Source organism: Centrocercus urophasianus, unplaced genomic scaffold, assembly GCF_019232065.1.
Source record: "Centrocercus urophasianus isolate 14NV4802_14NV808 unplaced genomic scaffold, USGS_Curo_1.0 seq_21, whole genome shotgun sequence".
Classification (NCBI taxonomy): Eukaryota; Metazoa; Chordata; class Aves; order Galliformes; family Phasianidae; genus Centrocercus; species Centrocercus urophasianus.
Window position 1 is genome coordinate 1,575,722 of NW_024884767.1, and position 25,053 is coordinate 1,600,774.

Here is a 25,053-nt window from a genome sequence, read left to right on the forward strand (position 1 = left end):
GGGGAGAAGGCATGAGACACTTGTCTCCACCTGGATTTCAACACCAGCTCTCAACTGAACATAAGATTACTATCTCGATTTTCTCCTCACACCACAATGACGGAAATCTGGATTGTTCCCTCCCATCATAAGACGATGTTTGTGAGGTGGAAACCTCTGTTATTAATGAACTTTTTAAGCGTCAGCGTTTGCTGCTACAGATCCAAGGCCACAGTTTGCCAGTTAGGAGAGAAACAACTAAACTTTGCTGAGGAGATGCAAGCTGTCCAACCTCAGACCACAGCTGTCAGGTTGGCCATGCACCAGAAGCTGCCATTTTGCCCATCATCACATTCTGTATCATTACTGCCCAATGCATTAAGTGGGTGTTTCAACACATTTATGACAAAATTTACTAGAGGTGACATTCAGTATAAATCCGTGGCTTGTTTTTCAGGCTTTAATGTTGAGATTTTCAATGCAGAGGGATGTTCAGAGAGATATTCCTAATTGTCTGGGTCTAATTCCCATTGAAAGTTGAACATCTTCAAATCTGGTCTATAGGTTTATCATAGAGCTAAAAGTGGGTGAAAAAATTCTAATGCAATTGTAATACTTCATCATAATAAACTGTCATAAAATCATATCCAAGCAATTTCATTCTTCACTCACACATGGGTACCATTTCTTATCCTCGAAATTCTGAAATTAGATGTTTTGTACTGTTTTAGTAATAGAATACTTGTCAGTCAAAGAGAGCCCTTCCTTTTTACCTATTTACTTTTGTTAAAGAAAAATTCTCAAGTATTGCACCATATAGTGAAACACAGTTTACAAGCAGGACTTTTCTAAAGACTTTTAAATCATTATTATGAAGAATTTTCTATCCTAAAATTCCTGTAATTATAATTTTTCTGAATACCTGAAAAAAACCCGGTGGTACAGGACCTACTGGCATGCCATCTCCCGGGGGAATGTTTCCTAGCACTGGACTGGGAGCTGCTGCAGCACTCTGAAAAGAACAAAGGGAAAATAAACCTTTGTCATTGAAAGGTAGGCAGTAAACCAAAAAAGAAAAAGAAGAAAAAAAAACCTGCTGTGACCAAATACAGAAAGTAATTCTCTAAGTATGTTGTTGTCATTGTTCTGAAGGCAAATTAGAATTGCTTAGTGTCTAGTCTTCTTTTATACAAGCATAACGAATTGCTAATAAGACACGTTTAAGTTGAGAGGAAGGATGCTAGAGATTGCACAGATACACATGTATGTATCAAATAGATAATCTCAATTAATTAAAAAATGTAAATGCAACTTGCATACTTTGTCATTGTTCTATGTGCACAAACATCTTCACACATACACAGACATACATGCAGCATAAAGAAACTTTTTTATGCATCTTACACGCAATTTCCAAGCACATTAGAGACAATTTTAGCAGACTTCAATACCCCTTCAGAAATATACGAAGCTTCAAAACAGGAATGTGTTACAAACAGTACATGAAGGAACGCTCATGACAGTTCTGATAGTACTACTCATGATTTTACGAACCCCCAGAATAAACACCATGACAAATTAAAAGAATTCAGGTTATATTTTTGGAAGGGAAAAGAAAAAACACATTTTTAAGAAGTGAATCAGAGGATGGAATTAGTTACCTTTGCAAATCCTTCAGCTGGAATAAGCATGTAAAGAATATTGCTCCTGGCAATTTACAAGCAGGAGATCGCCACAAAGAGGGAAGTCAAATTGTTGTTGTTGTCATGTATTGGAACCTCAATTACTTTTAATTTCTAGCACTCTTCCTAGAATACATTTCTGCTGGGCATAAGGCTGAATCACCTATAAATGCTTATAATCTTTTGTGAAAGTACTCATGCACACACAATGCAATGGCAGCCATTCGCAGTTTACTAATGATCTGCCAATATCTGCCCTACAAAATATGAATGACTTCTGTTTATTAACTTATCACTCCATTGCATGCTCACATTTGATATCCACAAGATGCAGATCTGGAAACTGCATTTCCAAATGTTTGGCACTCTGTCTAGGAAATTAAAGCATAATGGTTGTAAGATCTAAAAACTGGCACAAAGATGAGCTGACCTTTTTAAACCAAGTGGAAAGGAAATATTCAATTAATTGCCGGAGACTTTTCAATGGTCTAAACTGTGCTTTGGAATCATTTTTCTAACAGTAACATACTCAGCATTCAGGCAGTATGTCCTTTTCAAACAAACATCTATAATGTATCTTTAAAAGATACTGGCATCAGAGCTGACTGACACCTAGTTTTATTCACCATATAAGACTGTGATGAAGGCTCGTATTTTTGTGAATATCTGGACAGCAGGATCAGCGCTGAGACTGCAATTGACAAAGTCAGCCAGGTGAACTGCAGGTAGCAAATACATTTGAATCAGAATACTTTTTTGCTGGAGGCTTCGTAGACCAATCAGACCCACTCATAAATCTGCAGCAAATACAGTTATCCGCGAGCATAGCCTGAAGTTCATAGAACTAGAGCACAGTGCTGCCTGAATTCACAGAGATAACTCCTGAAGCAAAATAATGCTACCCTTCTCTGCTTTTGCAAAGCTTCTGTGGATGTCCACTACTTACTTTTAGATTATCTGCATTTCCAAAGGAAAGCAGAAGAGACAGATATTTGTAGTTGTTTATTTTTTATGTACAAAATGACTTGTTTAACCTACACATCAGATAATCATGTTGATTAAAATCCTGATTAGGTGCAGAAACAATTTGAGTGAAGTATAGTGGATCTTCCTTATTTCTAGATGAATAATAACATTAGCATTACTGAAGAAAATCAATGACATTAAAAGCCTGAGCATTTCAAGCCTTCCAAAACAGCCTGCACTGCATTCTCTGTACGCCATTAAAGGGGTGCAAATAATGATGAGCCTTATTTCAATATCATCCCTTGCATACCAATTCCTGTCTGTCGCTGTGCAATCCTAGCAGTCTATCTTTATTGGCAATGTGTGAAGCACTGTAACAGGTCTATTGGAACTGATGCTACAGAATAATGCATTTTAACAGATTATAATTACTGGACAAACACATCTCAACAGTATGAAGTCAGATATACAAATCCTTTAAGTTGCTCTCCGAAAAAGAGCTGAGCAGCACCTCCACTGACACATGAACAGTTTTCAGAAGCCTTCCAATCCAAGCTTCACCCTCCTGCTCACATTATGGTTTAGAGTAGTGCTTACTAACAAAGAAATCACAAAGTAAACATCAAAGACGAAGTTACAAAGAAGTGTGTTATATTAATTTACTCATATATATCACAAAATGTTTCCACAAGGAGGCAACTTCAAATCTGTTAGAAGTTTAGTGAGGAAGATCTACAGCTGCCCTCATTATCCAAACAATCCTCCCCACCAGCCTCTGATCTGCACAGCTAGTTGCAGAGCCTCTGTAACATGGCTCTCAGCCTCCCAGTAACGGGGTAAAGTATCTGGAAGAGCACAACCTACCTACAGCATCTACACACTTCTGCTGTACAGCTTGACACACTACAAGTATAGCAGTGAAAGCAGCACGTGTTGCACACATTACAGTGAACCCTAGCAGCATAGGAAAATCTTTCACACTGGTAAAATTTTGTAGCAAAAATGTCTGTGAGGTGACTCAGAAAGAAAAATTTCTAACCTGCCTCTGTGAGTCCTACCATGTGAATAGACCAAGAAGAAAAATTCAGTAGCTGAACTGGCTTCAAATTCTATTATTGCAGTTGCATGTTCTATGCACCGATTTTCCAAAGCCAAAATGAGGAAAAACAACAACAAAAGACAAAAATACATTATGTTTATACTATCTCTCAGAACTCTTAAGTCTAGGTAGCACTTGCTGAAAACACGGCATAGGAACTTTCCATTGCAGAGACCAACAATTCAGGGATGACTTGAAAGCTTTTAATTATTCCAAAACTTCAAATCTGATTTTGGATGAGAATCAGAAAAAAGCTTCTGGTGTACTTTCTAATACTGCAAGTTAATGACAAACATACTGTAGCTTTCTTTCTTCTTTCTGGATCAGAAAGAATTCAGAAGGATTCAGAGTTAGGTCACGAGAATTTTGACAAGATCTTCAGAAATAACAGCACTTATAACAGTTTTTCTGGAATTCACATTTTGCATTCATATATTATGATATTTTCATAGGAAACCCACTACATACAAATACAGAGAACTGTTCTAGTACGTAAGAAGAATCATTTTACATTTCATGTAAACCTTAATGTGAGAATGATGTACTTCACTGCTCAAGTTTCCAAATATAGATGAAATGGACACTTATCTTGGTGTTTAGGACCATTTTGACATTGCAATAAGTAAAATGATTGTCATTTTATTTTAAAATTAATTAATTTTCTAATGTAAATGAATTTAGGTAAATGATATTAACGTGATTTTTTTGAATATAGTATATATGCAACCAAAATATAGCAGCCAGACAAAAATGTTCTGTCACAGAGAAAACAAAACAATAAATTCCTCTAACATAACACCATTTCAGGCTAATGTTACACTTACATGACACCAACAAGAAGGTATTTTACACAAGAGAACAGCAACAGTAACTGTTTCCAAAAAGTGCTGCAGTCTCAAAATGCGAGCTGTCACTTGTTGACACTGCTTTGTGACACACAGCCCGGGCAGCTCCTTCCTTCTACATGGCCTACGTGCTCAGCACCCAACACCTCGGCTGCATCTTCTTCAGCTTTGTGCAAGTATCTCCACAGAGGCAGGCACGTGCAAGGATTGATGTGAACGATAATCACAGGGAAGTGACAGCTGCTGCTGGTATGAAGTTTTAAGCACAGTAATCGCAGCCTACCTGGGGAGGGAAAGCTGAAAATGCCTGATTTTTGGTAGAAATCTCCTTGAAGTTGACATTTAAAGCCCACACTGCTACTAAGCTTAAATAAGACTCTGCTAGGCAGTCGAAAGCTCTGAGATGAACACAGAGGCAAGTTCATATCAAAGTCAAATGCCTTCCCAAATCAGTACTGCTTATTCACCACATGCAATGAGAACTGTAAATAAACATGATGGGGACATCAGGTTTATCGGTGACCAGTCCTTGATGCACCAAAAGAGCAGCAAAATAATCCACAACCCAACTTTCTCTTTGTCACTTTCTCATACCCTCTTTTTCCCAATATTTTTTGCAAGTTAAGCACAGTGTTCTGGCTGCTGTCTCACAAGAAGTGTGAATACGAATAACATATCCAAAATCTAACTACTTATTACCTACTTACTAGTTATTATCTTAAAGAATACCCTCTAATTCACAGAATTTCATACATTCTCCAGCTTTATGAAAACAAACAATTAAGTGAATAGAAACAGACAACAAAAAGTGCATATTACATTTTACCAAGTATTTTGGATGCAAATATGTTGTCTTCATAAGAACCCTTGTAAGATGTTTTGTTTTGCACAGGGGACAAAGGACAAGAAATATTTAGTACTACTTATTCAAGATCATAAATTTAGGGAATGGTGGAAACAGAGGATTTTTTTTCTTGACAGATAAACAATTAGTAGATGCAAGTCATTTGAAAGATCTGCACTGCAAGTCCTAATTGCTGATGTTTTGCTGATACACCTTCGTCTGAAATGTTTAATTTCAGATAATAGTACTAGACTAAGAAGTGCCGTTGTAAAGGATCATAACGCTACTCCTCACAACTTCACTTTTTTTATTTTTTTCCCCCTGAATTGCAGCTCCCTACAGATAAATTTAGACTCTGAAACTATTTCTGTTTGCTCCATCTTACACAGTATTACCAGTGAATGGATAATGTACTACAGCAATAATTCTACTAATAGCCTATTTTTTTCTTCTGTTGTCTGAAGGAAAAAAAAAAAACCCACATTTGATCTTTGGGGGGAAAAATAATGGATTTCCCTCAGTTTACTTTGTCAGACCTTCAATAAGGTGGGGGTCCATGGAGAATACCACTTTCCTAAAAAACAGTTCTTCTCTTTCCACAGGGTAACCTGCCACCCAAATAACCTCTGTATGAGCATGGCACCCCTGTATCTTTAGCAGGATTACAGTTTGTTTTACTATATCTCAGTGTCAAATCCCGGATTTTCACTCCACTAAGCTGAGATAGTGAAATTCTATTACAGAACTGAAAACTACATACTAGTTTGGAAGTATGCTAAGGATAACAGAAAGAATTTATGCATATATTTGCCATCAATGATAAAAGCATTTCAAACTCTTGTTCAAAGACAACACAACAATCCTGTCCCTTAGCAACACCTTCTAGGATTATCACAGTTTATAGGCAAAGATTCTCTGAAGTATGGTTATAAAGAAAATTTATTTTGAAATAAGAGTTTACTTTTGCTAGAAGTTAATAAAATCATTATTACATGTACAGGTTGAGACATCACAGGTCTCAACAGAATGTTCACTATTTAAAAAATAATATGCAGTATTAAGCTATGTTTAAATAGTGAAACAGAAGGATTGCCAAGTTTTCGTAAACTCTAAAAATTAATAGAACTCAAATTGAAAGAATATACTTGGCTTTTCTCACTTATTTATAAAGATGCAAACAAATTGGGAGTAATATGTTAAATGGCTTTCAGACAATTTTCTGCTGAAGTAAGGGTGTTTCAGCTTGTGTGCTGTGCCAAAACACGTCACTCAAGCAGGAGATAATGTAAAACAGATTGGAGGAACTGGCTTAACTTTGGTGATGGTGAAGCAGGGTATGCACTCCACTAAATGTATCTGAAGGTATTCAAAGTTGCTGAAATACAAAACTGCACTAATAGTCTTTTTTCCCAAGTGTTTTCTCAAATGACTTTTGGGGTCATAATAATTTGACTGCAGAAAAGAGAAACATTGCTGCATGTTTTTAAAATTCATGATTCAACATGGCTTGCTCCTGAAGCCATTATTCCAAATAATATTAAGTAAGTGGTAACCAGTCATATGGTATGCTCTTCAGTCACATCAACAGGCACCTAAAAGCTAACTTTTAGAAATACCCCACCTAGTTTTCCAGTGAGTATGATCAGTACCCCAACTATCCCCATGCTCAACCCATAACATGCTGCACAAAGTTGGCTGAATGCTGCTGATTTTCCTCTTCCTGCTCCAAACATTTCTCCCCTTTACTCTCTGTTGATGCTCTACAAAAAACTCACAGCACATTGCAGTAGTTAGACTGGTATGGCAGGCCTGTCTCACATCCTACCTTCCTCCAGTAATTAAGCTTTTTGGTACAGTGTCTTTGAATCACTTAATTAATCCAATTCTTAATCCCATTTTACTTTCCAAAGATTTTAAGACTGCTGTACTATCGTGTTCCCATTCTCATGACAATGTCCTCCACACTACTACTTTCCCATTTTATCAAGAACATCATCATTAATAACAATTAAAAGTTTCTCAGCAACTCTCTTTTCTTCAAATTATGAAACACAAACAAATGTGCCGAGAGTTAATATGCATTACCATATGTTGAAAGTCTGAATTTGAAATAATAAATGCAAAGTAGACAGGTTTGAGGTTATCTTTAGGTCATTTGTGAGTGATTCAGCAATCCCAGCCGTTCGGAACAACATGGTCAGAAAACTAACAAATCCTGCAAATCCCTGCCTACCCAAGGGGAGTTTAGCCGCTGTAGGTAGCTGGCTGAGAAGGAAAGCATACGGAGTGAAAACAAATCGCTATTTCAGGACAAGCAGAATTTATATCACCATGAAAATGCTGTTTTGCTGAAGAAATGATGTATTTAGGTGTTCTCGTCTGGGCCTTACTGTCACAAAACTACACTTTAATAATCAATACTGAAATACTAGCGATGGACTAACTCTACCTTTTTCAAGGCCATAAGGTTGTAGGTTTCAAGACTGTAAATGTGGTCTAATTGTAAATTACCTTAGTGAAACAAGAAAAAGCCTGACTTCACAGGTATTTTGACAGCAAATTTTCCTTCACTGAAATTGACTGAAGAAGGTTTTTAAACATCATCTCCAGTCTTAGTAAAGTTACTGATATGTAGTACAATACATATTTTTCTAACCTGAATTTTGTGACTTAAAAATCAGTGGCATTTTTCGTATATACAGATGCTAAAAAACAAGTGCTTAATTACATGACAAGCATGGTACTTTTAAAACAGTGGGAGACTTGAATTTAAAACAAAACCAAACTGTGCAATACTATTACTCTTTGAAAGAGATTTATCTCTTTGTCTTAAGTGAAGCACCTTACTAAACTTCTTGAAGTTAACTTCACAAGCAGAAACATCAACATGAGGTAAATATTTTCAAGAAAAAAAAAAAGTGAAAATTAATGATATATGCTCAAAGATCTCAATTCATATGTAACAGAAAATAAAGCTGTAACAAATACTTTCCTGCTGCGCAAGACTAACAAACCTAGTGAGGCTCCCTCTACAGCCAGCACAGATTGTCAGTTGCTCTGAGCCACCCTCTGGAGGTGTGCATCTTTTTTCATCAGCTACCAAGGATGTGCAGTGAGGCTGGCCTTACGAGACCGAGATAAAACTTTCTGAAAATCCTCTGTTTTCAAGCATTTTTCTATAACTGAAGCATGGTATGCAATGAATGGTGCACAATATTTATAATAAAAGCAAGTCCACTAGGTAAGATCTTTAAGAGAACTATTTGTAATATGGATTTTGAAGAATAGCTAGAATTCTAAATTTCTGAGTCTGAGAAAAGTCTTGTGAAACTGAACAAAGGCCATGATTAATACTAAAGTCATTAAAAGCTAGCCCCTAGAATATCCAGTTTCTCTCATGTTATCTCAAAATCCACCCTTGGATAAGTGTGAATTTTTAAGCACTAAGTTTTATCACCTCTGAGTGTTAAAACAGAAGTAAGCACAGTGCCTATGAAGATTTAACATTTTTATGTTGGTAATTGTTTGCTATTAAGAAATTTATGTGGCCAGTCTAACAGTCACTGAGAGTCCGACACGGTACCCTGTGACGTACCAGAATTCAAAAAGTTTCATTTTCAGGTTCAAAGAACAGCACAGAGATGGAGCTCAGTTCTCTGCAGACCTGGCTCTGCAAAGCTGTGGCATCAGTATTTGAAATACCCAGACTGCATCTCACCATCTGGCATGATGCATGGGTCTCAGACATATATTAAAAAAAAAAAAAAAAAAATCCACACACAAGAAAAACCATAAAAAATCCCTGATGAAATTTAAACCCAGTAATTAGTATTTGCAACTGAAATTTCTGAGGAAAAATAAGATAATCAATCCATTTTTATCTACTGTCCTCCAGAAAGCCTCATCTTGTATACGCAAAATGTAAGAATGGCACAGCATCACAAGCAAGTGGTGTTCTCAGTATGTCCATCCCTGCACCTGGTTTGCATCCCAGTGGCTCTTCTAACACCCAAATAAAAAACACCAGGCAAAATTTCAGTGTCCCTCACGTTAAACACAAACGGGTTGCTCGAGATAAACAGATTAAAACTTCTGGGAAAGAAGTAAGGTGCTAACGTGAGAAAATGAATTGTTATTGCAGGACACAGCCAAGGGGTTCCTCAAGATAAGCAGGAACAAAGAGCTGCATGGGTGGGAGCCCTGCCTTCAGCGTGAGCGACCCACTGTGGGGCACCCAGAACCTGAGTGGTCCCTTTGGGTTACTTCTCCTTGGGGAACCAATTATTTTACACCCTATGGAGACCAATGATCCACTGCTAGAATAATGAGAACTGTAGACTTTCAAAGTAACTAGCCACTAACACTGTGAAATGTATTTTTTTTAATCTTAATTTTCATGTGGATTCTTACATTACCCTAAAGATTACTCATTATGTAGATTCTTAGAATTATGGAATCATTTAATTTGGAAGGATACACAAGATAATCAAGTCCAATCATCACCTAACTCCATAAGTCCATCACTAAGCTCTGTGTCTCTGCACCACATTCACATGTCTCCTACAGTACTTCAAACAATGGCAGCCCCTCTCTTCCCCTGGCACAGAAGTGGTGATTGGTTTATTTCTCCTTGGTTTACTCTTGCTTGGTTTATTTATGCTTTAAACGACAACAAAAAACAATGAAACAAAAGCACTGCAGTAACCCTTTCTTCATACTGTCTCACAGACTCAAAACAAAACAACAAACAAAACTCAGTCTGCCACTCTCACAACAAAAAGAAAAAAAAAAAAAAAAAAAAACCAACTCAAAACTGAAACCTGTTCCTTATCCTAAACCACCTAAACTACAACAGTCAGAGGTATTTTCCTTCTTGTTCTGTCTACAGAATATCATCCTATGATACCATTTCTCCTCATTCTGATAGAGCAAACCTAACAATTTACCAGCTGGGTTGGTTAATTATAGAGAGCTAGCTGGTTCCAAAGAGCTGTGCTACAGGGGCATAACACAAGCTGCAAATTGCTAAAGCAAACCAGCACTCTCGCTGTGCCCCCTACTATCAGGTAAATAGCCTGTATTATGCTGGGGAAACTAGCAATGGTGATACAGGCTTTTGATGGGAAATTATACAGCTCTCACTATCTGCTGATAAGATTCACGTCAGTAAAGTACTGGAGAGCTGACATTCTTCTCCTTTGAATTTTAAACTGGGGAAGCCTGAAAAAACAAGACTCACTTGCAGAAGACAGCAGCTGAGTGGCCAGATATCATGTTCACATCCAAGTGGTGTTTTGTTAACAGAATGAGGGAAATGCAACATTTACTGGGATTTCCCAAGTGACAACCAAGACTCGGGAACTTTACAGCTCATCTATCCTATCACTTCTCCTTTGCTTCCACTCCTCTAAGTTTTTAAACCTCTGGAAACTACTCCAGGCTTCCCACTGCCCAAGAAGCTTGGCTCCTGGCTCACACACCAGCAAGTAACTACTGGCAGAGGGTCTCCCTTGGTACTGCTTAGCTCCCAGTGAAGGGACAGTCACGTACCAAAGCTGACAAAATCCAGCAGTCAGCTAATGGGGGATGATCGCATTTTACAGAAGAACTTCATTTTACTGCTTAATACTCTCTTTTTTTACATAGCAAGAGTGGGTGAGAGGAAAAGGACAAAGATTTCTGGGATTGTTAAAGCAGTTCTTTCACAAATTAATTTGACAAAGGTAAAGCTGGTAACCTGCACGCCTGGAGACCATTATCCCCTGTAGGTTATGAGCTACTGTATTTTAAAATTCCCTGTGAATAGCTCTCCATGGTGACACACAGCACCAATGTATGTTAATTCCGTGACATTAGCTAAGGAACTCAAACTGCAAACTGCTGCATTTGCAGTGGGACTCCACTTTTCAGTCTGTTACCCCATTCTCTGTGATTACTAATCTCATATTTTGCTAATCAAAATTACATGCAGTAAAGGCTTTCTTCCTTATTTCCTAACCACTCAATAAACCACTTATTTTAAAATGGTCAATAAAAGTGCTCCCTTCACTCTCAAAACTGCCCATACTCCAGAGAACAGGAGGAAAAAGCAGCACAGAGTTTGTAAGCACAAATACTGCCATTACTACCTTTTTCTTATTTCCATCAAGCTGCCGTTTTCATTCTTTCTCTTGATGGGCTCATCTTGGTGTTGGTTCTGTGCTGACCTGAGTTAGTGGCACACAGCATGTTAGTGCTCTATTAACTTAATGTAGCAAAATTGAAGTATTTCAAGTCAGTGAATGTCTAGCCACAGATAGAACGAAACAACTCCAAATCTCCTGAGTGAAAAGAAGCTCAAAACATAGTAGTAACTGTGTAAAGACAAGAACGGGGTTTAAATACATACAAGATGAATCCTGGACAAAATGGTTCCCTTCTCAGGCTGAGATAGCACTGTCAGAAGTAAGCCAGTTCACATTTTCAGGTCAAACTCATGCCTTAGCACAGTCTGAGTAAGACACATGGCAGCAGGAAGACAGGCATGCGTTGGAAGCCTTGAAGCAGAGCTCTGGAGTCCAGTTCCCCAGGCACAGCTGGCCATCTGCAGGCCGCAGGATGCCACTGGCCCGGCATGGGGCAGAGGAGCCGCGCTGTCTGCCTGCAGCCATGGCGCCGCACCTGGGGACGGCCAGGAGGGAGGTTCATGTGGGGTGACTGGATGCCTTTACGGGTCAGCCAGGAGGAAGAAAAGATGGCATGACCTTCTATGTCTAACGGACTGGAAGGGAACAGCAGACTGTCTGCTTGGTACAGCTCTGATTCACCCTCATCCTAATAAAAAAGGGGTAAATTGCAACACAGAACATCAAGTTCAAAATCCCTCTCAAGCATTGTGCTCAAAAGACGCTTTCAAATGCTTGTTTGCCTCAAAAATTTCCTGTAAGCAACATCTTGCTCCAGACAAGAACGTGTTTTCTGCAGGCAACCCTTCCCCCCTACTTCTACATTGTTAGTTTTGGCTGAGGCCATGTTACAACAGGAAATAAAAATTATAGTGCTCAGGAAGGAAGCTAATGAGTTTCCCCTCCCCCAAATGCCATTAGACACTTCCTGAATAAAGGAGAAGCGCATTAATATACAGAACGACAATACACAGTAAGTAACCAGGAGCAGAGCCTGCTGCACGATTAAAACTACGCATGGTTTCTGGATGGAGAAGGAGCACTGGATCAGCCGCTCTAATGCAGCACTATTACAGCACCCGATAATGCACTCCTGACCACCTCATGCGTTCTGCTCACAAATGGCTCAGAAGCAGTGATGCTCACATCACTTCCTCTGGGAGAATATTCCAGGCCATGAAACAATGACTTGTAAGGAGCATTTTCCACAAGCTCACTTGCAACTTACTCTGTTCACTTATCTTATTATCTTGAATTTAGATTTGCCTAACAAAGCCCTGTATCTGGGTTTTTATTTGGTTTATTCTGTATGCTTTGGAAGTTATTTAAAATGAGAGATTTCTCAATCAAGGAAATACCAGAAGTCTGACAAGTAAAATACCTTTAGTGCCAAATTTATGGAGGTTCAGTGACTGTCCCTGTCCTGTCATGAACACTCAGCATTATTCAGCTTTAAAAAATGCAGCAACCCTTTTAGTGCGCAAAATGAAAATATTTGTTTACGTTGAAGGGATTACATTAAGGCTTAACTCAAAATCATCAAGTGTTCCATGCAGTTTAACTGTGCAACGTACTTCCAGCAGTGGTTACTTCAAATCACTCTTACTGTATTTTATTTTTTTAATCAAGTTACTGTAAACAATTCAAGTTGCATTTCTGCAAAACTATAAGCAAATATGTTTTAAGGTAAAAGTTATAAGGGGAATGCTTTCTACGTGTTTAAAAACCTCACAAGATCAGTCCTAAAACCTTCTCCATAAAGGAACAGATTTTCATTAAAAGTTGGACAAAGGCACATAAAATATGTGAGTTTTTAGCTGGATTACACAGGTGAATTTTTGGACTGCTCTGGAACCATCACTCGGTAAGATGATGTGTGTGTTCCCAGAAGAAAGGCACCCTGCTGTATGGCACTTTGTACCATGCAGAACGACATCTTCAATAGTGTTAGTTGTAGTGCTGAACCTTGTCCTTTTCCTTTTTTGTCCCCCCAAATTTTTAAGACAGCACCTGCAAAACCAACTTTTTTTTTCTGCTTTTGATTAATCTATTCTTAATCCTTTTTCCTTGCACGTCAATAAATAGCTTGTTTTCCTGCTTTCTTCCTCTCTTTCTTTTTGTCCACTATTTCCTTTCTCATCCTCAGATTTAGATCACTTTCTGAGATTTCATAAGGTATTATGAAAAAATGAATCTAAAAATTTTATTCACCCTTACTGGGAATAAGAATGGTGAAGAAAAGTGTCCTTAGTGGCACACTGTCTGGGTCATACACCCAGCAGCACTCAGTTCTTATACGTAAAAAAGAGAACAGTAATAAACAGACAGCAACTACCTGCTACGGCTTCTCCTAGTACTTGTATTTTATGACTTCTTCTGTACCTAAACACTGATTTGGAACTACTTTACATTTCATTAAGTTCATTTTAATTTCAAACAATATCTACATAATCTAGAAAACAAAATAATTGTCTAGCTTACATAATTTTAATTTTCCATGTTCTTTACATAGTGTTACAATATATTGTACTTATATTATAAAATTGGGCCATTTCATAATCACACTAAGACATTCTGGAGTGTGTCTCACTCTGGGCTCTCTTAACATTTCACCAGTATCTAAGACACTTGGCTTTTAGTCCTCCAAGGAAATTAAGATACGGCAATATGCCTCAGTGCCTGCTGAGTCTAAAGATTTAATTACTGGATCTTATTTTTTAAAAAGAAATCGCACAAGTCCTCACACCATGTTTAAAATAACAAAAATATGTCATTTAATCTGTATTGCCTAAATTCTTTTGCTACACATTCCAGACAAACATTGTAGTTGTGATGCTAATGTGAAACACTCAAAAGGCAAAATAAATAAAATCTTTACTCCCAATTTGTTTACCCTCCCAAACAGTACAGCTGTTATTTCGAAACAGAATTATAAGCCTTTGACTACAGCAATTCTGAACATATTTAAGCAGTGTTTTGAACGAAGCAAGTTTACAATACTGGGGAGAATCTCTCCATTGAGCACAGAGAGAAGATGGCCTGAGGCCAACACAGCCAGTCAGTTTGGACTTTGCTTAAGATGATCCTAAACTAGAGCCGTTCAGACTAGATCACCTTCAGACACTGCAGTGTGAACAGAAAAGATCACTAAATGACTCCTAGAAAAACAAATAAAGCACGTTTGTCTAGAGCTTCTAGTGATTCTTACTTTTAAAAAATTAAATGTAAGTGAACTGTTACAATTCAGCACCTGTGAATTCCACAAAAAACAGCCTACGTCCTCAAGTAATTAATGTTAAATTTACTTTAGAGAATATATTTTTTCCAAAACTCCTTATTTTCTGCTTGCAGTACTCAAAAATTATATACACTAACTTTGTACATGACTATATTTAGTCAAGAATGTATTTTCATACTCCTCAGAAAGCTTACCATTATTTATTAGCCACAAATCTAACAGTTTAGAAGTTTTTATATAGCAGTCTCTACATCGGTGATTTATGATATGACAGCATATTCTCTTTACATCAGTGTGAACTGTAAATACACAGAATATTTTTCCATAATTTGTATCAGTTAAGTTGGAAGAAAACAAAATCTAAACATCACACAAATCTCCAAATTCTTACTCTACCAGCTTGCTACCATTTTTTAGTTCATAAAATAGCCAGGAGACATTCCATTAAAACACAAAGTTAAGAAAACATTTGATTTTTTTATATTAATGTGCTGTGAACACAGCAAAAAGGACTAAACATCATCCCAATTTAGGAGAAGTTATTAATTAACACAGGCATTTTTAAACTTCAGTCTTCTCCAGGGGACGCCTCTCCATTTCTGCAGGCAGGTTGAGCGCTCTCAGCCTCGTAACTCCAGCTTATGCCAAAGAAGCAGTATCTCCTCTGACAAAGGCTGACTCTGAGCAAGAGCATGTTCAGGAAAATGGAGCAATTCAAAATTGTAAGAATTTTCTTTCAATTTAAGTGGCTGCTGGCAAAGAAGAGCTAACCAAGAAAGCTGCAGAGAAAGCAACAGAAGTATAGTGGAGGCAGAAGTCCAGGAAGCCCATCACTGGATGCCATTTAGCTGGACTTGAGCAAGGACTCTGACACAGTCCCCCACCACATCCTCATCTCCAAACTGGAGGGATGTGAGTATGATGGATGGACCACTTGATGGATAAGAAATTGGTTGAAAGGCCGCAGACAGAAGGTGGTCATCAATGGCTCCATGCCCATGTGGAGGTTGGTATCGAGCGGCGTGCCCCAGGGGTCTGTCTTGGGACCAGTGCTCTTTAACACATTTGTCAATGACATCGATGATGGAATTGAGTGCACCCTCAGCAAGTTTGCTGATGGCACCAAGCTGAGTGGTGCGGTTGACACGGTAGAAGGAAGGGATGCCATTCAGAGGGACCTCGGCAGGCTGGAAAGGTGGGTCTGGGTGAACCTGATGAGGTTCAACACGGCAAAGTGCAGAGTTTTGCACTTGGGCTGGAGGAATCCCAGGCATCCATACAGACTGGAAGGAGCGGTCCTTGAGAGCAGCCCTGTGGAGAAGGACCTGGGGGTCTTGATGGATGAAAAGCTTAACATGAGCCAGCAGTGTGCTCTTGCGGCTCAGAAGGCAAATGGTATCCTGGGCTCCATCAGAAGAGGGGTGGCCAGCAGGGACAGGGAGATGATTGTCCCCCTCTACTCTGCCCTTGTGAGGCCTCATCTGGAGTACTGGGTACAAGAAAGACAGGGAGCTGTTGGAGAGGGTCCAGAGGAGAGCCACAAAGATGATCAGGGCACTGGAGCACCTCCCCTATGAAGACAGGCTGAGGGAGCTGGGCTTGTTCAGCCTGGAGAAAAGAAGGCTGCAGGGTGACCTCACTGCAGCCTTTCAGTACCTAAAGGGAGCCTACAAACAGGAGGGGATTCAGCTCTTTGAAAAGGTTGATAACTGCAGGGCAAGGGGAAATGGTTTTAAGTTGAGGGAGGGGAGATTTAGGTTGGATGTCAGGGGGAAGTTTTTTACAGAGAGAGTGGTGAGGTGCTGGAACAGGCTGCCCAGAGAGGCTGTGGATGCCCCGTCCCTGGAGGTGTTCAAGGTTGGATGGGGCCCTGGGCAGCCTGGTCTGGTATCAAATGGGGAGGTTGGTGGCCCTGCATGTGGCAGGGGGGTTGGAGATTCATGATCCTTGAGGTCCCTTCCAACCCTGGCCATTCTGTGATTCTGTGAAATGCAAAGGGCAGCAGGACTTCTGAATTCAGGGACAGTGATGGGTACAACAGGTCTATCCAAAAGTGAAAGAAGTGACATGAACCTGTCAGGCTCTTTTATTTATTTACCCATTTATATGTTCGGGGCTTTTCTTACAGGACAATGAGTTAAAATTAAAAATTGGAAGAGCTATATGAACTCTGTGGGTATGACGTGAAGAAGGCTGAAGGACACTCCATCAGCAAATGGTGGCAGCAGACATATGGAAATGAGTCAGATTCAGCTAGTATTTTACATGGTGCAGCTCTTTTCCAAAATACTGTACCCATACTACACTTCTGGAGCTCTGGAAGTCAGCTGAGACATAACTTCTAGGGGTTCTTGGTGCAGAGAAATTTTCTATTTGAAAGATGAGGACTAAAGTGAGTAAGACAATTTCATACTGAAAATACTGTTTTTTTCTCCCACTTCATAATAACAAAGTAATGAGCTAGTAATTACTCTCACATTCTTATACTACTATACACTTCGCATGCCCTATGTCATGGTTTGTATTGAGAAAATTGATCCAGTATGCTAAAAAAATTACAAGTACTTCAAAATCCATTTGAATTCAGTAATATTTTTTCATTTTTTGGCCTATTTTACTGACACTACCACTTAATATTCATATGAAGAGCAACCTTCTTTTCACCTAGAGACCTCAAAAGTACTGGGCATAGAAATCTGTTTATCTTTAAGGTATTCAAAATCTTTGAAATTAAAATGCAAATATTCAAAGAATGCCTCCCACATCAAGACTAAAGATAGTAATGTTTCATTCCCATTGTATATTTTGAACTCCGGAGTTGGCAGTGTTGGATTTCTGAATTTCTGAGTGCACTTTACTTCAGAGATGGAAAAGACTGCACAATGATTTCATCAAAGCTCAGAAAATATTTTTAACACTTATTTAAAATGATTTTCAGCCTACCCTCACACTTCCTGCTCAATCGCAGGGGGGCAGACCAACATCTTTTAAAACACTTCAACAGCTCTATAAAGCATAAACAGAGCATTAAATCATCATCTCAGATTTACGTGATTCAGCAAAATCTTTTGAACTGAGTTTCTGAACCTAAGAGATCTAACACTCTTAAAAAATTGAGTCAAATTGAGCTTAAAAATCTCAGTCAAGACTTTAATTAACACTGCTGAGACAGAAAATCCTAACATCTAAAACTATTACAGACTATTTTTAAAGGATTTCAAACATAAGCACGAGGTCTGCTCCTAAAGTAATGCTTCTATTTTATTACATTGGTCCATGGCAGGGACTTTGAGATTTGAGAATTTAAAAAAAAAATCAAATCAAGCTTATCTGAGAAACCTCCCTGTAGTTACGTATTTCTAACAACTACAACCTTACCCATATATCATATATCATGTATTCAAATTAATAATCGTTTCTTCGGTGTGGCAACAACAGTAAGAGGTATCTTAATATAAATCAAGAGTCCACGCTTGCAAAAAAGCCAGACCAAGCAGGATATGACTTCTCTAGGGACTGAGGAGGCCTTGTGTATAAACTGTCAACTCCTTCCTCTTCCTCTAGCAGCAGGAAAGGAAGCATTCAGGGTGGAACATTACTTAAACACCCTGCACAAAAATGTTAGGGATCACAAATATGACAATGCACTATCTACACCACATGCAGAAATAAATCCTTTTTATTCCGTAGAGAGAAAAATAAACTGCAAATATTGTACTGCTAAATGACAATTTAGGAGAGAAATAAAGTAAAAGCACAGATCATATAAACATAAATAAATAAGGCCAAATTTTTTGTATTTTTTGTGGTTAATTAAAAAAAGGAAAATCCAGCCTTCCAACCTAGTTCTTCCCAGCACTCGTGTTACAAAAATGCACTTATGGCCACCCACAGGATTCACTTCTTTGCTAACTAAATTTCACGTAACATGATTTAAATCAATTTTATTAAGAATTCAATTATATTGGAAAAGAAACTTAAATTATTTCACTGATGGCTTGTAAGTCACTTAGTTACTATGTTACTGAGGTCCCAGGTACTATGCAGGGACACCAAAAAACAGCAAAGAATTGAACCTCTGTCAGCCTAAGTTACTATATTTTCACTGGTCAGCAATTTCAGAGTATAACAGTTAATTTTAGAGCAGTTCACTGCTGTCCTTGCGAAACGTTTTTTGTTCAGCAAGTTTAAATGTTCTTCTGGTTCTTACAAATGCTAATCTGTCTATGGCAGATCTTCACAGGTCTCTAAGCAGTAGTAGCCTGTGGTAATTTGATAACAGGCTCAGAGAAATATCCATCCACAACAAGCTCCTGAGTTTCAAGACAGCTTGGAAGTTCACATCTTTTTCAGACATTTGCTTGAAATCTTTGTTCATGGAAAGAATTAAATCAGTGTATCTTTACACCATCAAAGATCCCTTCAGTTGGATGGAATGACATCTGTGGCCATTCCTTGCCCAAGAGCACAAGCTCTTAAAGATTCTCTGTAAGATCAATGAGATCACAAAGATCTTCACGAAGTACTAAATGCACTGCACAACCTACGGGGGCCTCCACAGATTTTTTGACCAAGATGCCTTGAGCAGCCTCACTTGAGAGATTTATGGGATAAACTTCAAGAATTATATTAAAAAATAGAAAGGTGACTGGTTGATCACCGCAAACAGACAGGCTTTCTGATCTTCTGGCAGAATTGGTTAGGTAACCTACAATTCAACTGAGACTCATGGAAAAATAAACAAGTTGTTATTTGGTCTACTGGAAGCAGACAGTGCTTAAGACATGTCCTTAATTCTTACGCTTTCATGAAAGTTAGGAAGAAAAATGCATAGAAGCCAGGACAAGGCAACACAAGTTGCTATCTCAAAATGAGGGCAAAACAAAACAGCACAGACAAGATTACAGCCAATGCATTGAATTTGCATTGAACTGCCTCTACGAAACTCTTAACACATAGATTTCTTGTTAAGTCTAATTCATCCCTTTGCTCACAACAGAACTGACTACAGCAGGATCTTATCCAGACAGATTCCCAGTATTTCAAAGGGTGGAGACTCTGGTATCTCTAGAGTGCCTGTTCCAGTTTTTTACTAAAGCCATTGGAAAAAATCTTCTTTGACAGTTTAAATGAAATTTCTCTTATTTCAATTTGTAGCTACACATATTAATTCACCTCAACTAGGATGATCTTCAATCAATTTGTGCTCAATATTCAAGTTAAAATAAACATGCATGAAAATGAAGTAAGTATTCTACAGTGAGTCCTACTAAGACCAAAAGATATCTCAAATCCATGATGTGGTGTCAACAACAAAAAAGTCAAGCTACTGTATACTACATGAACGCCTGTCTTCTCGCACAGAAAGGAAGTAATGTGGGTCAATGCTGGTAAAAAAACAAAGAAACTTAAGATTTTCTTTGAGTAGCTGGTACAACTGAAGTAGAGTTTTGAAAAGAAAAAAATTTCCACCACATTTTGAACAAAAATGTCTATCTGAAATAGACCAACAAATAAAAAGTACGCTTGCTAGCATCACAATAATTGAAGAATCAAGGCTGTTTGATGAGATTATTTTTATTACTTCCTACAAAGTCTGTTATTTTTGAATTTCTTTTTCCAAAGGAAATTCAATGAAGCTCCACTCACTTCAAAGTATGGAGACTACCAAGGTAAATGGGATGAAGAAAATAAAAAACTGGACATTTTGCTGAACAGGAAGAACCTTTTTAACAGATAAAGCACACAGGTCATTTTTTATTCTGCCACATTTTTGCTTAAAACAGAGGAAGAAGACAGCACAGAATTTTTCAATTCTGTTTCAAGTAGCCTGTCATTTTAAAAGTCATTCATATGTCAACACTCAGCACAAAAGAATGACAGGAATATGACTGTAAAGTAACCACATCTATATAGTAAAAGAGAAAAGGTTTGAGTAAGCGTCCAGAATAGAAACCACAAGAGTATGTCAAGTCTAATTTTTTGAATGTCTTCAGGTACTCTCTACTAGATTATCTCAGTGCTAATCACATTGATATAACAATGAAATGACTAGGACTAATTAGATACAATTAATTTAAGTCTACCTGTCAATTCTGATACTGTAACCAGGACAATACTAAATGCAACCCTGAACCTTCATATTCACTGTTAGAGTGTGCCTACTGCTACAGAAACAAGTTATTAGCTAATGTTCTCTGTCTTCGTGTTACTTCCAAAAAATAAAAAGCACAAAAAACTCCATTGAAAGAAGAACAATAGCTTGAGTGGAATAAACAAATAAATAAATAAATGACATCAATTTATAATAAGAACCATACTGACCGAGGTTCCACTTCAAAAACATCATGAAGCACTACGAGGATGTAAACACAAAAGAAAGAAGCCTGCTAGTGAATAAAAATATTTCTCAGAAAAGCATTGGGGAGGTATAGCTTGAAGGTAAGATGAAACAAAAAATTCTCAACCAATTCCAAAGAGAGAATGTCAGGAAAAACTCCATAGAGGTGTAAGTCACAAAATACAAACCTGCCCACGATTATTATTTTTAGGGAGGGAAGATTTAGGTTGGATGTCAGGGGGAAGCTCTTTACAGAGAGAGTGGTGAGGTGCTGGCACAGGCTGCCCAGAGAGGTTGTGGATGCCCCGTCCCTGGAGGTGTTCAAGGCCAGGTTGGATGGGGCCCTGGGCAGCCTGGTCTGGTATCAAATGGGGAGGTTGGTGGCCCTGCATGCGGCAGGAGGGCTGGAGATACATGATCCCTGAGGTCCCTTTCAACCCTGCCCATTCTGTGATTCTGTGATTACACCATTAGAAGTATCTTTCTTCAGAATTAAGCTTAATTTAATAGTTTAATTAGAAGACACACTTAAGTCCTTAATTGATTAGGGATGCATAGAGTGGCATGCATAGGAATTACTAAAAATAGAATTAAAAAGATTACATTCTTTCAGAGTATTTAAAAAATGAGCTATTATCGCTTATTATCTTGATTTTTCAAAGACTACAGAAGAATGCAGAAGCACAACTCCGAGGTAAATAATTAAAATGAGGGCCTCACCCGATTCTAGAATGCCAGCTATGAAAAATATCATACAGCTTAGGTGCTCTGCTAATGGCTCTACAGGAACAAGTATAAAAATCTATGATAGAATCTGTTAAATATGAAAGGCACTTTCTTCACTTGAACAACGATTTTTAAAACCATGCCTACAATTCTCATCTTCCACAATCAAATTAAAAAAGAAAACTGAAATCATATGACCTATAACAATTGAAGAACCCTCATAATACTGAAGAACACCCAAGCAAAGACTGCTTTCTACATGAAGGAATCTTGTACAGTGACTCTTTACAGAGTCACTCATACAAGCAGTAAATAGCTTCTGCACTGTGAGATTAAAAAATCGGCAACAAAACCTAAACTAGATGGAAGCTTTTTCTCTGAAACAGAGCAAAGAGGATCACTACCACTGGACCATCATACACTTTTTGTATGAGATCACTTAATCACACCATACAGACATATATGAAAATTCTTAATAATCTTTCTTCCTCTATTTATGTGGAAATCCTGTTAACAACAGGAAATTCACATTCATATGGAAAAATACATCAGTTTTTGAGTAGTAATTGGGGAGAATTTTAGTTATTTTTTGCAGTATCTGTGGCATGCTGCATAAAAAACAATACGTAGATCTCAATAGATAATCAAACTTTAAAAAAGAAACATGGGTCATTTATGCCTTAACTGACGTACCTGAAAATGCTTGACTGCATTTGCATCAAAAAGCTGGTTTAAAGGACCACAGAACTGGAAAGTTGAAGATCATCAGCTTGTTTCCAAGCTACATGGTACTCAGTGGAAAAAGTACCAATAGTTTATCAGTTCCCCATGGGAAAAAAGTTTTACACTTTTCATGTAGAATTCACTTGACATTTTGGGTTTGTCTTTTTTTTTTTTCCCCTCTTGAGGAGATGGGTAGTAAGTTATTCTTAAAATCTGGTCATTAGTAAAAGTTTAATTGCACTCCTTTTTTCACAACTCATTTACTGTTGTAACTAAATAACAGCAAACTAGTCCCAGGCCTTTTAAACAGGCATTTACACACAGTGTCAGCAGAAGAGTAGGCAAATGAGCAGATGCACAGAAAAAAATAAACCTAAGAAGTAAATTAACACTCTCATACTTCTTTGCCTTGCAAATAAAATGCATCTTGAGCTGCATTTGCAAAGTCCTTTGTACCTTCAATGTTATTTTCCTTCTTAGATTTTAGAAAGGGTCTCTCCTAAAAGAAACAACTTCCCACTAACAGTCAGCTCTGGGTTTTCAATTTTCACCTTCAGTGATGATGCACGGATTTAACCTTTTGACACAAAATAAGCATTTCCCTTGGATTAGCCATATATACGGCTAAAAACAAAGGCTGTTATGGCAATGATTCCAATTAACAGAACCTCTCACAGAAGACACTGTGTTTGTTACCTTTCCTGCAGGGTAACTTACTACGACTAAAACCTGCAGTTCTCCAGCAAAGATAGCAGTCTTAAAAGAACCTAAAAGAAAGGCAGCCCTAGTTTCCTCTGTCTGCACAGAAGCAAGTCCCTATGGCTATTTAGTCGACCACACATTATAACACAACTTAGAAAAAAATTGGTCACTCTAATGCAGCAGTATCTGCGATGTATGAGCATGACTTATATATGACTTTTTAAATGCTCTTCTTCATTCAGTCATCTAAGAAATGCAGACTATTCATGTGTTTGCAATAATGCTGTAGATTTAAGGATGTAAGGTGAGTGCAGACAGAGAGGGTTAACATTTATTTTGCCACTGACACATTTGCATTCTTTTCTGCATCAAAACCAATGACTGACCTAATCAGTGCAGAATAAAGTAGCTTCTGTCCACTACTACTAGCCTCGAAAACACATAAGAAAATATTGTCATGGAAAACCTATCCATCCCTGCATTTTTCTAGATCCAAATTATACTAGCATGCATGCTTCCCTTAATAGTAGAGACAACTTGAATTCTTCGACACATCATACATTGTACTGTGCGCAGCTGCAATTCAATACACCCAAAACAGCTCAATGTTCTTAAAACAAATTACTAAGTAACGTTAGGAAATATTATATTTCACTTACAAGATTTGCTAATGTGTTAAGTTGTAAAATACTGAAACAAATTTGAAGATGAATGGCAAATAGTGGAAGAAGACACAAAACATTACAACATGTTTTTTTGAAAAGCATCAGTGTTTGTGCTAGCCCCTGGCTCGTTTCCCAGTACTTTCAAACTGATAGATTATGCTGATCCATTTCTGGACCTAAAATGCTGTAGATATTACCACAGAGTGTTTACTGCAGCATGGGGCTCAAAATGTTTAGACATAAAAAATACAAACACTGAAAAGCATTAGTAGTGACTGTGCTTCTACAGAGAAAGTTCCCTATGAGATGCTCACTCTAAATCTATGTTAGAGACACTATGCTTACCGACTATATTTTATTAAAACCTCAAGGCACAGCCATGGGATGGACACTGCAAAAGGATCCAGGCCCCTAACAGCTGGATGCTTACACGCGTTCATATGCTCACACACAGAAATAGATTAAAACACCACTTGTTTTCACAGAGATGTCCTGGGGACTAAGGTGTTTGAATTGTGAAAGATTTCTCACACCTAAAGACTGAATTTGCTTTGGTTGTACGTGTGGCCAAAGTGAAATCTGAGAGAATTTAGTTGCTTTTCTCGTAAAACGACTCAGGAGGCAAACTCATGGACCCAGCTGAAAAGCAAAAAGAATTTGCTTGTCTGGTCATGCAACAAAGTACCTTCTTGATCCAACAGTCACCAGAATAGACAGACCCTCTAATCCTGTCTCTGTAAAGCCTGACGTGGACTATTTGCTCACTCATAACAGTATCTACACCGCAAATAATTCTTACGATGCCCTTGGGTTCTTTCAAACATCACCATCGATGAATGAATTCAAAGCTCCATGACTCAAACAAATTTTGCAATTTTGTGTAAAAAATAAAGTTTCTCTCTGTTTCTTCAAGAAGGACTATGCAGTGAGTGATGCTTGTAGTGAGGGTAGTGATTGAATAAACCCAGAGTTAATACAATCAACCCTCTGCAAGTGCAGTCTCAGTAAGAGGGTACAACCTGCCAACCAAAATAAAACAGCTATGCTCAGTTTCTCATTCGTACTATTTTTCTGTGCTAA

The 25,053-nt window shown here is 38.1% G+C and overlaps 1 protein-coding gene across 1 annotated transcript in view; it reads right to left on the reverse strand.

Moving 5' to 3' along the window:
- Window positions 1-25,053, reverse strand: part of SSBP2 (single stranded DNA binding protein 2) — a 160,517-nt gene that overhangs the window by 52,471 nt on the left and 82,993 nt on the right. Inside the window, exon 5 of the mRNA XM_042822758.1 lies at window positions 902-991. Within this exon, the coding sequence (XP_042678692.1) occupies window positions 902-991 (90 nt within the window). The remainder of the gene's footprint in view (window positions 1-901; window positions 992-25,053) is intronic.